The sequence below is a fragment of the Boleophthalmus pectinirostris genome, unplaced genomic scaffold (assembly GCF_026225935.1).
Source record: "Boleophthalmus pectinirostris isolate CB_2022bp ecotype Guang Dong unplaced genomic scaffold, ASM2622593v1 HiC_scaffold_17, whole genome shotgun sequence".
NCBI classification, from domain to species: domain Eukaryota; kingdom Metazoa; phylum Chordata; class Actinopteri; order Gobiiformes; family Gobiidae; genus Boleophthalmus; species Boleophthalmus pectinirostris.
The window spans coordinates 37,157,660-37,174,363 of record NW_026571115.1 but is presented as its reverse complement, the minus strand read 5'-3'; the positions used below and the strand labels follow the sequence as shown (position 1 = coordinate 37,174,363).

Here is a 16,704-nt window from a genome sequence, read left to right as displayed (position 1 = left end):
AATAAAAGAAAATGTAAATTGGTTAAACATGGCGACATATTTGACCATTGAACATCATGTTTTAAGGCTTTAGAAAATGCTGCAGTGTTGAAAGTTCTCGTACAGGCGCTGTTTTCCATATCTGACCTGCTCGAAAATCAAAAGAGAGTTGTTCCAAACGCTCTGATCCTGCAGTGGTCAGAGGAAGAGTCTTAGGGCCTGTCCACACGACGTTTTTTTGGTCGAAACGGTGAAGTTTGTATTCGTTTTGGTCTTTCATCCACACGGAGCCGGCGTTTTCTGTGGGCGAAAACGGTGCTGTTTGAGAACAGGTTGCAGAGTGGAGAAATCTGAACTCCGTTGTTGTGTTGTCGTGTGAACAAACAAACTGCAGCTTTTGGAAAACGATGACGTCACGACCCCGTCATCAGTGGTCGTCTGAATGCATCGAAGTCTGGAGCCCTCGAACGAACCTCCACAGACCACAAGACCTTTGTCGAAATGTGACAGGTGCAGAATAAGGAGCTGCTCCCGTCACTCAGAGATTACGCACACAGATCAATAACAAAGACACACGAGTCATTAAACTGTTGGACTTTAGTTATTCTAATAATTCTCACCCAAATCTTATGACTAAAAACTAAAACTTATGTTTCACTTTTGCAAAACAAAATGTCTGTATTTCTGGGCTACATCTAAAATCGACTAAATGACCTTAAAGTTTAAAAAACTGTGATGAGATTTGCATTATTAAATATTATTATCACTGTTACAGCGCCACATACAGGTGTGGTTTATGTATTACATCATTTTCACTCAGAGCTCCGGTGTCTGGACCTGAACATTTATTATCCGACTCGTGTGTGGACACATTTTTTTCAGCCCGTAAAAAAAAAAAATCCAGGAGCGTTTTGTGGACGTAGACTTAATAGTTCAAGATCGACAAATATGTTTTTTTCAGGGGAGATACTGATCCACTTTGTTTAGAATCTGGAGAAACTGAAAGCTGAGCAACTCTGACGATATTTCTGGGCCAATATGTTGGGACAGTTTTGATTATTTTCACCAAATTCTTTACTTTTAATGTTCTAAAAACTCCCATGAACCTAGTTTTAATCCACAAATGCAAATTTAATATTTGTAACTTGTATCTTGTCTTTACAAATAGACGTGTGTTTGTAAATTCATATATATTTAAATCTTTTTTCAAACATTTGTAAAATTGAAAATTCTATTTATAAAATGTGATTCGCATTTGTGGATCAACAGTTACACAAATTCTCAGATTTTCCTCTGTGATGTATTTTTGAGACTTTTTTTTTTTTCAAGAAATTCACAAACACAGACGCACAAACACACAGGCTCCACTAGAGGGCGATGTTGTTACAGGTTAATAGTAGAAGTTAGACTGAAGTCTGTTTCATAACAACACCAGAACATCATAATTAATCATCAATGAAGAACTGGACTTATAGACGATTCGTTTATGTTACGTAGGTAAGTTTTTATTTATAAAACACTTTTCACAAATATTTGTCACAAAGATAAATGTGGATAATTGTTCATGAAGAATGTTTCTCCTTTGTGGAGTTTGTTGGTTGAAGATTTGGGGATGGAGCAGATTTATGAAGAGACACACATTTACACACACATTTACACACACATTTACACATTTACACACACATTTACACACACATTTACACACACATTTACACACACATTTACACACACACACACACATTTACACACACATTTACACATTTACACACACACACACACATTTACACACACACACATTTACACACACACATTTACACACACATTTACACACACACACACATTTTACACACACACACACACACATTTACACACACATTTACACACATTTACACACACACACACACACATTTACACACACACACACACATTTACACACACATTTACACACACACATTTACACACACATTTACACACACATTTACACACACATTTACATTTACACACACATTTACACACACATTTACACACACATTTACACACACATTTACACACACACACACACACATTTACATTTACACACACACACACACATTTACACACACATTTACACACACACATTTACACACACACACACACACACACACTTTACACACACACACACATTTATTTACACACACATTTACACACACACATTTACACACACATTTACACACACACACACACACACACATTTACACACACACACACACATTTACACACACATTTACACACACATTTACACACACACACATTTACACACACACATTTACACACACACATTTACACACACATTTACACACACACACACACATTTACACACACACATTTACACACACATTTACACACACATTTACACACACATTTACACACACATTTACACACACACACACACATTTACACACACACACACACACATTTACACACACATTTACACACACACATTTACACACACATTTTTACACACACACATTTACACACACACACACACACATTTACACACACATTTACACACACATTTACACACACATTTACACACACATTTACACACACATTTACACACACACATTTACACACACATTTACACACATTTACACACACACATTTTTTTACACACACATTTACACACACATTTACACACACATTTACACACACACACACACATTTACACACACACACACATTTACACACACACACACATTTACACACACATTTACACACACATTTACACACATTTACACACACACACACACACATTTACACACACATTTACACACACACATTTACACACACACATTTACACACACACACACACATTTACACACACACACACACACATTTACACACATTTACACACATTTACACACACATTTACACACACACACACACACACATTTACACACACACACACACATTTACACACACACATTTACACACACACATTTACACACACACATTTACACACACATTTACACACACATTTACACACACACATTTACACACACACACATTTACACACACATTACACACACATTTACACACACATTTACACACACATTTACACACACATTTACACACACACATTTACACATTTACACACACACATTTACACACATTTACACACACATTTACACACACATTTACACACACACACACACATTTACACACACACACACATTTACACACACATTTACACACACATTTACACACACATTTACACACACACACACACATTTACACACACATTTACACACACATTTACACAGAAAAACATTAACTGGAAGTTCCTCAAACCTACAGCGCGACACTTTTGGATGTTTTGTGTTGTGTTTGTATAACCAGACCTGCTCACGAGTACAGACTCATTTTAAAGTGACTGACTAGCGCCCCCTGTGTTCATCTCTGTGTTTCTTGTCTCTGTGTTTGTCTCCGTCTGGTCCCAGCGTCTCCCGAACGGCCCGTCCTCGCTCCTGGACGATGGAGAGATGGAGCGACAGAGGGAGGGAGAGATTGAGCGGCAGAGGTCAGAGCTCGGGCAGCTGAAGGAGCGACTGGCCCTCATGTGTCGACAGGTAAAGACACGCTAAAAACACGCTAAAAACATGCTAAAAACACGGTAACAACACACTAACTTTTGCTTAGGGGTGGATTAAAGCTTCAGGCGGGGGTTTAGCGGCTCTTGTCCGGACTGTAGGGGGCAGCACATCACTATTCACAAGCGTCAATGGAGTCATTTCTAACGTAAATGTGTAAGTTCTCGCAGTGACGCTGAACCCTGTGGTGTGTTTTTTTTTTTCAGGTGGGAGAAATCGAGGAGCAGCTGACGTCAGCGCGCAGAGAACTGGCCCGATCCGAAGAGGCCAACCAGAAACTACAGCGCGACGTCAAAGAGGTCTGATTTAAGGACTCACTTATCATTTATTTTTTATTTTAACATATTTCCGTGCTTTGTGGATTTAAACGGTATCGTATCGCGCAGAGCTTCAACGCCGTCGTGTTTGTTTTCATGTACCACATGTAGTTTATGCAAATTAAACCTGAACGTATTGTTAAATGTGACTAGAAACAAAAATATGAGTGTATTTGTCTGAATAAACACACAGTTCAAGTGTGTTGTGTTGTGTTTTCCAGGCGCTGTGTCAGAGGGAGGACATGGAGGAGCGCATCACCACTCTGGAGCGCAGGTCTGAGCTTTATTTAAGACTTTACCCCACGGTGAAGTTACTGCTTTGTCTGGAACATTCCACAGTCGCCACGTTTACATGAGAGCTTTAACTCCGAATAAAAATTTATTCTGCTTTAAAAAGTTCATGTAAACACTTAATTCCTAATGAAAATGATTATTCTGAATTCAGCTAAATTCCGAAGTAAGTGTTTGGTTTATTCTGATTGTAAATCTGAATGAATTTCTTCCTGGATCATGTTTCCCATTTATTCTTGTTAAAAATAATGCAGGTGCTTCGGCGCATCCTCGTCGTGTCGTCCTTCTGACGCGATCCGGACGATCCGGCTCCATCAGTCCTGGCTTCGGATTTTCATCCACGTCTCTTTGGATTCGGAATTATTATTTCCATGTAAACTCCAAAGAGAATATTTTAATTCCAAACTATTTAATTAAAAAACATCATGTAAATGTGACCAGTATGACATTAAACTGTTCTATCTTCGTGGAAACCAAACCAGACCAAGTTACAGGTCAGATCTGTGGAGAGGCGACCCCGCTCACAGTCAGAATGTTTTTTTTTTTCTAAGTATTTTTGAGCTATAAAACCATCTGTAGTTGAATAAACATAAAGTCGAGCTGTTTAATGTCACACTGTGGAACATTCCAGACAAAGCGGTGAGGTATCCATAGAAACAAGCATCCAAAAAGTTACATAATGCAGCTTTAAACAAAGAAAAGTTCACAAACTTTCATCAAAACCTCTTAAACGTCTGGTTTCTGTCGTTTGTGGAGCTGTTTAACTTCCTTCACCTGTTTGTTTGTCTCTTTCTCTTTTTTCTTCTTCTTCTTCTGTCGTGTGTCGGGTGTGTGTGTCGGGGTGTGTGTCGGGTGTGTGTGTGTGTCGGGTGTGTGTCGGGTGTGTGTCGGGGTGTGTGTCGGGGTGTGTGTCTGGGTGTGTGTCTGGTGTGTGTGTGTGTCTGGTGTGTGTGTGTCGGGTGTGTGTCGTGTGTGTCGGGTGTGTGTGTGTGTGTCGGGGTGTGTGTCGGGTGTGTGTCGGTGTGTGTCGGGGTGTGTGTCTGGTGTGTGTGTGTGGGTGTGTGTCTGGGTGTGTGTCGGGGTGTGTGTGTCTGGTGTGTGTCTGTGTGTGGGTTGTGTGTCGGGGTGTGTGTCTGAGTGTGTGTGTCGGGGTGTGTGTGTCTGTGTGTGTCGGGTGTGTGTCGGGTGTGTGGTCTGGGTGTGTGTGTCGGGGTGTGTGTCGGGTGTGTGTCGGGTGTGTGTCGGGTGTGTGTGTGTGTGTCGGGTGGTGTGTGTGTGTGTCGGGTGTGTGTCTGGGTGTGTGTCGGGTGTGTGTCGGGTGTGTGTCGGGGTGTGTGTGTGTCTGGTGTGTGTCTGGGTGTGTGTCGGGGTGTGTGTCGGGTGTGTGTGTCGGGTGTGTGTGGGGTGTGTCGGTCGGTGTGTGTCGGTGGTGTGTGTCGGGTGTGTGTGTCTGTGTGTCGTGTGTCGGGTGTGTCGTGTGTGTCGGGTGTGTGTGTGTCGGGTGTGTGTGTGTGTCGGGTGTGTGTCGGGTGTGTGTCGGTGTGTGTCGGGTGTGTGTCGGGTGTGTGTGTCCTGGTGTGTGTCGGGTGTGTGTCTGGTGTGTGTGTCGGGTGTGTGGGGTGTGTGTCGTGTGCGGGTGTGTGGGTGTGTCTGGTGTGTGTCGGGGTGTGTGTCTGGTGTGTGTGTCTGGGTGTGTGTCTGGGTGTGTGTCGGGTGTGTGTCGGGTGTGTGTCGGGTGTGTGTCTGTGTGTGTGTGTCGGGTGTGTGTCGGGTGTGTGTGTGTGGGTGTGTGTGTCGGTGTGTGTGTGTCGGTGTGTGTCGGGGTGTGTGTCGGGTGTGTGTCGGGTGTGTGTCGGGTGTGTGTCGGGTGTGTGTCGGGTGTGTGTCGGGTGTGTGTCGGGGTGTGTGTCGGGTGTGTGTCGTGTGTGTCGGTGTGTGTCGGGTGTGTGTGTGTGTGTCTGGTGTGTGTCGTGTGTGTCTGTGTGTGTGTGTGTGTGTGTCGGGTGTGTGTCGGGTGTGTGTCGGGTGTGTGTCTGGTGTGTGTGTGTGTGTCTGGGTGTGTGTCGGGTGTGTGTGGGGTGTGTGTCGGTGTGTGTCGTGTGTGTGGGTGTGTGTCTGGTGTGTGTCGGGTGTGTGGGGTGTGTGTCGGGTGTGTGTCGGGTGTGTGTCGGTGTGTGTCGTGTGTGTCGGGTGTGTGTGTGTGTGTGTCGGGTGTGTGTGTGTGGTGTGTGTGTCGGGTGTGTGGTGTGTGTCGGGTGTGTGTGGTCTGGGTGTGTGTCGGGTGTGTGTCTGGTGTGTGTGTCTGGTGTGTGTCTGGTGTGTGTCGGGTGTGTGTCGGGGTGTGTGTCGGGTGTGTGTCGGGTGTGTGTCGGGTGTGTGTGTGTGTCGGGTGTGTGTCGGGTGTGTGTCGGTGTGTGTCGGGTGTGTGTGTGTGGGTGTGTGTCGGGTGTGTGTGTCTGGTGTGTGTCGGGGTGTGTGTGTGTCGGGTGTGGTGTGTGTCGGGTGTGTGTGGGGTGTGTGTCTGGGTGTGTGTGTCGGGTGTGTGTCGTCGGGTGTGTGTGTGTGTGTCGGGTGTGTGTGTGTGTGTCGGGTGTGTCGGGTGTGTGTCAGGTACCTGGCCGCCCAGCGGGAGGCGACGTCTCTCCACGACATCAAAGACAAACTGGAGAACGAGTTGGCCAGCAAGGACTCCCTCTACAGACAGGTACTGGAACTGCAGCCACACAAACACATACAGTAAAGGACTTGATTTAAAGACAAATATTGAGTGCGTATTCATGCACATCAATAACCCGCTTATGATCGGGTTTTTTGAGTGTCCCGGTTTCTTGATGGTGCATGTAAACGCAGTAACCCGGTTTCAGTATCCCGGTTATGGCAGTGTCCTGGTTATTAGAAACCGTGTTACTGTAGCTGGTTTATTCCGATAGTATCCGGGATACTGTGACATGTAAACGCAGTACCCCGGTTACTGCAACATAAAGTTGAGTAAATAAATTGACCAACATAAATAAAGTGACCAAACGAGTGAAATGACTGTAAATTTAAGAGCTGCGCTAAACCTGCACTCGTGTGACGCTGAAAAGCTAAAACATGAACTATCTCCTGTACAACACACACACAGAACACACTTACCATCATCAGCACCTCTTCTGTCACAGAAATAACTCACATAATCCACTGAGTCGTGTCATTTAGTCCAAAAGAAACTGAACCACATCAGCGGCGCAAGGAGCAGCTGTTTTTATCGCCGCTAACAGTTTATGCTACTTAGCCTACGGTCTTAAGTTTCGTTTCTGTAAAACGTAAACAAATGTGATCAGAGCTGAATGATCTGATCAAACGGGCTGATGTGTCTATACTGTTTATGGTTTATATGTTGTAAAGTTGAGTTTATTTATGCAGAAGATTTGAATGAAGAATCTGCACAGTGGATTGTGGGAGATCTCGTAGCTCCTTAGCTTCTTATGCTAAAGGAGCTCACGGTTTGTATTTTTCCTGGTTTATGAAATTGATTTAAGTTAATTTTTGCGCCTGCGCATTTGTAAGATTTGTCAAGAAACCGGGACACTCCATTTGATCATGTACACGCAGGATATGAGTGTCCGGTTTCTCAGTGCACATGTAAACACAGTAACACGAATACTGACAGAACCAGGATATGGCTAATAACCGGGTTATTGATGTGCATGTATACACACTCATTGACACGTTTCAGTGAGTTTACCTGCATAAAACTATCCCATAATCAGTGCTGGGGAGTAACAGATTACATGTACCAGAGTTATGTAATCAGAGTACAACTGATGAGTAACTGTATTCAGTTACAGTTACTGTTTCAGTGAGTGGTAATTGGATTACAGTTACTTTGCTGAAATAAGTGGATTACAAGGCGGTATTTTCCTGTTTTCACATTTTGTGCTACATCCCATTTATTTATTTTTTAATTTTGGTAATTCCACTCATTGCTGGAAACTCACACAGAACGCGGCAGTAAGAGCGATGGAAACGTCATGTTAACGTTGGCGGCGTCAGTCGCACAATGGACGAGGTTTAAGAGCCAGTAGAACAGAGCAGCAGCGCACAGGGAAAAACACATTCGTGTCTTGGAAATTCTTCTCCCGACATGAAATATAAAATTGCCTACAACTTAAATGTCAAACTACTGGCGCTGGTGAAAACAACCTGCATAGACTCATGATGTCTGCACTACTGTCCTATACACACACACACACACACAAACACACACACAAGCACACACACACACAAACACACACAACCACACACACAAACACACAAACACACACCTTCGTCATCATCATCAACCTGAGAACGCGTGGACCACATCATTGTCCCGTGCGCCGCGTGTGGACTGTGTTTTCTCGCGTTCGCTGCGTAAACCGCGCTTCCTCCTGTGCGCCTCTAAACCAGAACTAACACCAAGACTAAAACCAGGAATAAACCAGGACTAAACCAAGTCTAAACCAGAACTAAACCAGGTCTAAAATCAGGACTAAACCAGGACTAAAACCAGGTCTAAACAGTATGATACCTAACAGTAGGTTGGACATAATTTAAAGGTTGTATAGAGGATTTTCCAAGGAACGAGAAATCCAGCGACTGTTTGTCCTTTTTCAAATGTTGCGCATGTGTGAAACCACCTCCCTCCCCCACAGCTCCTACGTAGAAACACCTCCTCCCTCCTCCTCCTTACGCCACAAACAGGTTTGTTTACAGCCGGTGAACTGCACATGACTTGTAAACAACTAACTACAGTGTTGGTTAGACAAGACGGAGAAGTGAGGAGCAGGGGGAGCGGGTGTGCAGACTCTTTCTTTGCCTTGAAAATTACGTTTTCAGACATAGGATATCGCTTTCGTGTCCTGAAAAATGTTTGTCTAACTCTTGGAAATAAAGTACTTTTTCATAATCAGCAGAAGTTTCCTGTCCAGGAGTAATTTGTGGACCAGTGGTTCAGTCTTTAGACTCTTCGTCTGCTTCAGTCGCGCCATCGCTGGAATGAATCTTCAAGAATCACCTTAGTTTGGCTTCGCTGCTTTTCCCCTTGTCTTCTTCTTTCATCGACCTCAAAAACAGACTTTCTTTTGCGGCGAACTGCTCCTGGATTCTTGTTCATCTTCATTGCAACCAACTTTGTGTGAACTGCGAGGAAGATATAGGTAAAAAAAAAGCCGCTAAGAACTGTTGTGTTGGTGGAGTAAACAGCGTCTGTGCGTCTTGCGTCTGTGGACTGTGTGACAGTCGTACGTAAACCACGTACCGGCGGCGCAGACAAGTCAGTTACACTAGAAACGTAGGGAGTTTGATTGACAGCCTGTCAGCTCACAGATAACGAGGCAGTGTCGTTATCTATTGGCAAATGTTTAGCAATTTTTATTCTCTTTTTTTTGGTCATCATAATTACAAGGCGACTGCATCTATAATCTATCACTGACAATTTGAAACAAAAAAAAAACCAAAAAAAATCCTCCATACAACCTTTAAGGTAATCTCATATAAAAATAATTTCTCTATCAATAATATTTTTAAAAGTCTGGACTTTTTATTCTCTTTTAGCAGACAAAACATCTTATGTGAACATATCCTAGGTTTTGCTTCTCTACATTTGCTTATTCCTGGAGACTTGGGCTCAACAGACAATTTGAAGAGAACAAACAAGAATTTTCAGGATGTGGTTGGTACATTCATGTCGTTTTAAAAAGCATGACAATATCAAGTAATCTAAAGTATTCAGATTACATTACTCACTTTAAGTAATTTATTGGATTACGTTACAAACTACATTTTGGGGTATGTAATCTGTAATCTGTAGGGGATTACATTTTAAAAGTCACCTTCCCAACACTGCCCATAATACCTTGAATATAACTTTATAGATTTACTCGACACAGCCTCTCACTCAAGGTTTTTGTTCTTTATTTTTACTACTTTTTACATTTTATACACACACCCGGAGACGTCAAATATACACTGCGAAAAAGCTCGGCCAAAATTTGAGATATAAACACTTAAACAACTTAAATCTATCAGAAAATGTCTTACAAGTGCTGAATTGACGTGTCCGTGCAGTGAGATCATTTTACTTGATGAGTTCTCTTAAAATAAACGACGTCTAGACGAGAATGAAGCGTCTCAGAACGAGTAAGTAGAAAATAAATCTGAAAACAAGATGAAGAACCTGATATATACGTTTTAAAATCTTGGCCAGATCAGAGAAATTTGCAGTGTATAAAGCACGATAAATGGAATTATGTTGTAAAGAAAAAAGTTAAATGAGTCTACGAAATATTTTTGGTTGCTACTTGGAGGATTTGAATATAAAATCTATAAAAAAAACATATTTATCTTTTTCTCTTGCTGTATAATTCCATGTATCTTACTTCATACTGTATATTTGATGTCTTCTGTGTGTCTAAAATGTAGAAATGAGTGAAATAAAGAAAAATAAAACCACTGTATGAGCTCTTGTGTCCAAACGTTCGACTGCTCGTGTAAATCACAGGACATAAACGATATAACTTCTGCCACAGACATAGAAAAACAAAATCTTAAATCAATAAAAGACATGAAAACAGTTTGTCAGAACCGTCAGCTACTGTTGTTTTAAAATAAATTAATTACATTTGTTCCTGTTATTTATAATTTGAATGTTCTCTGTGTGTTCTTCAGAGCGAGGAGAAGAACCGTCAGCTTCAGGAGCGACTGGACGATGCCAAACAGAAGCTTCAGCAGACGCTCCAGAGAGCAGAGACTCTGCCCGAGGTGGAGGCACAGCTCGCCCAGAGGGTGGCAGCACTGAGCAAGGTCTGAACTGTAACACTAGGATAAAAATAACACGAGAATAATAATAACACTAGAATGACCCTAGAATAATAATAACACTAGAATACCAGTTTAATAACACTATAATAACACTATAACACTTTAATAACACTTTAATAACACTATAATAACACTAGAATAATGACCCTAGAATAATAATAATGACACTAGAATACCAGTTGAATAACACTATAATTACACTATAACACTTTAATAACACTTAAATAACACTTTAATAACACTATAATTTCACTATAACACTTTAATAACGCTAGAATAACACTAGAATAATAATAACACTAGAATAACACTAAAATAATAATAACACTAGAATAACTCTTTAATAACACTTTAATAACACTAAAATAATAATAACACTAGAATAACATTTTAATAACACTTTAATAACACTAAAATAATAATAACACTAGAATAACACTAGAATAACACTTTAATAACACTTTAATAACACTAAAATAATAATAACACTAGAATAACACTTTATTAACACTAAAATAATAATAACACTAGAATAACACTTTAATAACACTAAAATAATAATAACACTAGAATAACACTTTAATAACACTAAAATAAAATAACACTAGAATAACACTTTAATAACACTATAATAAAACTATAACATTATAATAACACTCTAATATTATAATAACTCTATAACCGTGTAATAACACTGTAATAACACTACTACAGCACTAATGCCCAAATATCGTCACATCAGACCAGAAGTTGGGCATTTTACAGCTCCCCAGCTCCTCATTTATAATTACAACATAAACATATTTTATAGTTTGACCTCATGCCTGGACTAAAGCTGCATTGTTTTAATTTTAGAGTTGGTTTTTAATGACATTTTTTATTCACTTTTTAATTGTTTAATCAAAACATAAACTCTATAAAAAACAGTAACTCTCTTTGTTTTTATAAAGAAATACAATTGATATTACACAGAACTGAGTGAAGCATTTTTTGGCCTCCACAATATTTTCTGTTTCTTACGTAAAACCCAAAAAAGAAAAACTGATTGGCCGTCCCAGCCGTCCAGTCCGTGTGTCGTTCGTTCATTCGTTTTTCAATATAAAACCAAAAATAAGAAAACGAAAAAACAACCGTTTTCTTCGTTATTTGTCTCCAAAACCAAAATGAAAAAACGGATAACGATTCGTTTTTTCAGTTTTCGATTTTGTGTTTAAATGAAGAATGGAAAAAACGGATAACGGCCGTTTCCCGTTATCCGTTCCATTCTTCGGGATTCAACACACACACACACAACACACACGTACACACAGTTGGAGCAGGGGTGTGTGTTGAATCCCTGGACACTTCGATCCAGTCCTGGAATCAAATATCGGAATTTTTGCTCCGTTTGTTGTGATAAAATCTGTTGTAAATATAAATTTTAATTTTACTCAAATCAAGACGAAGTTTGTGAAGGAAAATATTTAAATGTTTACAGGAAGTGGAAAAAACAGACGATGATGATGATGATGATGTTGTTATTTCTCCTCTCTCCTTGTTTCCTCTTCCCTTGTTCCTCACCTCCTCATGTCCTTGTCTCCTTTCGTCCTTTCTCCTCTCTCCTTCTTTCCTTGTCTCCTCTTGTCCTCATGTCCTTGTGTCTTTGTCTCCTTCTGTCCTTCTCTCCACTCTCCTCGTGTCCTTATCTCCTCATGTCCTTGTCACCTCTCTCCTTGTCCCATTCTCTCCTCGTCTCCTTCTCACCTCGTCTCCTCGTGTCCTTGTCTCCTCTCTCCTTCTCACCTCATCTCCTCGTGTCCTTATCTCCTCATGTCCTTGTCACCTCTCTCCTTGTCCTCTTCCCTCCTCGTCTCCTTCTCACCTCGTCTCCTCGTGTCCTTGTCTCCTCTCTCCTCGTCTCCTTCTCACCTCATCTCCTCTATCCTTATCTCCTCATGTCCTTGTCACCTCTCTCCTTGTCCTCTTCCCTCCTCGTCTCCTTCTCACCTCGTCTCCTCGTGTCCTTGTCTCCTCTCTCCTCGTCTCCTTCTCACCTCATCTCCTCGTCTCCTCGTGTCCTTGTCTCCTCGTGTCCTTGTCTCCTCTCTCCTTGTCTCCTCGTGTCTCCTTGTCTCCTCGTGTCCTTGTCTCCTCGTGTCCTTGTCTCCTCATCTCCTTGTCTCCTCGTGTCCTTGTCTCCTCGTGTCCTTGTCTCCTCGTGTCCTTGTCTCCTCTGTCTCCTTGTCTCCTCATGTCCTTGTCCTTTTCTCTCCTCTCTCCTTCTCTCCTTGTCTCCTTCTCACACTGTCTCCTCGTGTCCTTGTCTCCTCGTGTCCTTGTCCTTTTCTCTCCTCTCTCCTTCTCTCCTCGTCTCCTTCTCACACCGTCTCCTCGTCTGCCTGTCTCCTCTCTCCTGTTCTCCTCTCTCCTGTTCTCCTTGTCTCCTCGTGCCCTTGTCTCCTCGTGCCCTTGTCTCCTCGTCTCCTTGTCTCCTCGTGCCCTTGTCTCCTCGTCTCCTTGTCTCCTCGTGTCCTTGTCTCCTCGTGTCCTAGGCGGAGGAGAGACACGGTAACTTTGAGGAGCGTCTGCGTCAGATGGAGGCTCAGCTGGAGGAGAAGAACCAGGAGCTGCAGAGGGTAAGACTCATGTCTCACCTCACTCTCAGTCCTCTCTCCTCCTCTCTTCTTTCTCTCTCTCTCCTCCTCTCCTCTGTCTCTTTCTCTCTTTGTCCCTCACTCTGTCTTCTCTTTCTCCTCTTCTCTCTTCTTTTCTTCTCTCTGTCTCTCTCTCTGGCCTGTCTCTCCTTCTCTCCTCCCCCTCCACAATCTCTCCGTCTTCTCTTTCTCCTCCTCTCTCTCTCTATGCTTTTCTCTCTCTTTCCTCTCTCTCTCCTCCTCTTCTCTTTCTCTCTTTGTCATCTTGTCTCTCCTCCTCTCCTCCCCCTCCTCAGTCTCTCCTCTGTCCATCTTCTCTTTCTCCTCCTCTCTCTCTCTCTCTCTCTATGCTCTTCTCTCTCACTCTCCTCCTCCTCCTCTCCTCCTCTTCTCTCTCTCTCTCTCTGTCATCTCTCTCTTCTCCCCTCCTCTCCTCTGTCTCTTTCTCTATTTCCTCTCTCGCCTTCTGTCTTTTTCTCTCGTTCTCTCTCTATTTCTCCTCCTCTCTCTCTCTCTCTCTCTCTCTCTGTCTTCTCTTTCTCCTCCTCTCTCCTCCTCCTCTGTCTTTTCTCTCTCTCTTTCTCTCCTCTTCTCTCTCTCTCTGTCATTTTGTCTCTCCTCCTCTCCTCCCCCTCCTCAGTCACTCCTCTCTCTGTCTTCACTCTCTCCTCTCTCTCTCTCTCTCTTTCTCTTTTCTCTCGCTCTCTCTGTCCTCTCTCTCCTCCCCTCTCTCTCCTCCTCTTCTGTCTCTCTCTCTCTGTCCCCTCTCTCCGTCTTCTCTTTCTCCTCCTCTCTCTTTCTCCTCCTCTCTTCTGTCTCTCTCTCTCTCTCCGTCCTCCCTCCTCCTCCTCTTTCTTCTCTCTCTCTCTGTCTCCTCTCTCCGTCTTCTCTTTCTCCTCCACTCTCCTCCTCTCTCTATCCTCTTCTCTTTTGCTCTCTATGCCCCCTCTCTCCTCCTCCTCCTCTTCTGTCTCTGTTTCTCTCTCTCTGTCCCCTCTCTCCCTCTTCTCTTTCTCCGTCTCTCTCCTCCTCTTCTGTCTTCTCTCTATCTCTCCTCTTCTCTCTGTCTCTCTATGCTCTTCTCTCTCTCCTCCTCAGTCTCTCCTCTCTCCGTCTTCTCTCTCTGTCCTCTTCTTCCCTCCTCTCCTCTCCTTGTCTCTCTCTCCTCCTCCTCACCTCCTCGTCTTCTCTCTCTCTCGCTCTCTGTCCCCTCTCTCCTCTCTCTCTCTTTCTCTCTTCTCCTCTCCTCTCTCCTCCTCTTTCTCTCTCTCTCCGTCCCCTCTCTCCATCTTCTCTTTCACCTCCTCTCTTTTCTTCTCTTCTCTCTGTCTCTCTCTCTGTCCTGTCTCTCCTTCTCTCTTCCCCTCCACAATCTCTCCTCTCTCCGTCTTCTCTTTCTCCTCCTCTCTCTCTCTCTCTCTCTCTGTCTATCTTTCTTTCTCTTTTTGTCCTCTTCTCTCTCGCTCTCTCTCTATTTTCTCTCTCGCCTTCTGTACTTTCTCTCGGTTTCTCTCTCTCCTCCTCCTCTCTTCTCTCTCTCCGTCTTCTCTTTCTCCTCCTCAGTCTCTCCTCTCTCCATCTTCTCTCTCTGTCCTCTTCTTCCCTCCTCTCCTCGTCTTTCCCTCCTCCTCCTCCCCCTCCTCACTCATCCCTTCTTCTCGCAGGCTCGGCAGAGGGAGAGAATGAACGACGAGCATAACAAACGTCTGAGCGACACGGTGGACAAGCTCCTGTCCGAGTCCAACGAGCGTCTGCAGCTGCACCTCAAGGAGAGGATGGCCGCCCTGGAGGAGAAGGTCAGAACTGCACCTCTGCCCGAACGCGGGCGCGACTCGGCTCCACCCGCTCTGGCTCCAGTCCACTTTCTATAGATAAACCCCCCCCCCCCTCTCTGTAACTGCTGATGTCGCCTCGTCATTTTGGTTTGAAAACGTTTGTATGAACTCTGCATGATCTGTGGAACATTCGTTCTTTGGATTTCAATTAAGAACGAAAAACTATAAAAAGAGAAAACAGTTTGTTATTTAATTTTTTTGATCTCTAACTGTTTTTACATTTTATTATTCTTAATATCGTTCTTAATTTAAATTGAAAATACTCTACTTGATCCTGGAGTTTTTATTTCACGATTTTGTCCCTAAATCAGGACGAGAACTTTAAAAACAAACCGATCAGGCGGTCGCTTCTTCTCATGTTAGACCAGTTTGATTGACAGCGTTGTTAAGCTCTTGCCCCCTGTTAAAGTGGCAGTGTGGGCGTGTACCTTTAACAGCCTCGCTCCTGATTGGCTCTTTGGTTGTGCGTTGATGCTCGTGGTCGGATTTTCAAATATGGAACCGGGCTCCACATTCGCCGCTGTAACTGTAGTGTGGAGGAGTTTCATTTGGAGACGAACGCGGCGAGAACGTCACACACACACACACACACACACACACACACACACACACACACACACACACACACACACACACAGAGAAACACACACTTTATATTCACCTGTTGTTGTGTTTCCTTCAGAACGCTCTGTCTGAGGAACTGTCCAACATGAAGAAGCTCCAGGACGACCTCTTGGCCAATAAGGTAACTCCTCCTCCTCTGCTCCTCCTCCTCTGCTCTTCCTCCTCTGCTCCTCCTCCTCCTCTGCTCTTCTCCCTCTTTTGCGTTAAAGAAAAAATCTAATCTACTGAAATTTCATCCAGTTTCTCTTCAAATCAAGTTCAGCATCTTTAGGTCATACCTCCTGAGGCCATACCTCCTTAGATCGTACCTCCTTAGATCATACCTCCTTAGATCATACCTCCTTAGATCAGATCCTCCTTAGATCATACCTCCTTAGATCCCTCCTTAGATCGTACCTCCTTAGATCATACCTCCTTAGATCGATACCTCCTTAGATGTATCACCTCCTTAGATTAGATCGTCCTCCTTAGATACCTCCTTAGATGATACCTCCTTAGATGGCACCTCCTTAGATCGTACCTCCTTAGATAACACCTCCTTAGGTCATACCTC

The 16,704-nt window shown here is 43.2% G+C and overlaps 1 protein-coding gene across 1 annotated transcript in view; it reads left to right on the top strand.

Moving 5' to 3' along the window:
* ppfia3 (PTPRF interacting protein alpha 3) overlaps positions 1-16,704 on the top strand; it is an 87,288-nt gene that overhangs the window by 12,660 nt on the left and 57,924 nt on the right. The window contains 8 exon segments of the mRNA XM_055153116.1: positions 3,459-3,587; positions 3,815-3,907; positions 4,147-4,199; positions 6,827-6,920; positions 10,907-11,041; positions 13,591-13,674; positions 15,357-15,488; positions 16,210-16,272. Of these exon segments, the coding sequence (XP_055009091.1) occupies positions 3,459-3,587; positions 3,815-3,907; positions 4,147-4,199; positions 6,827-6,920; positions 10,907-11,041; positions 13,591-13,674; positions 15,357-15,488; positions 16,210-16,272 (783 nt within the window).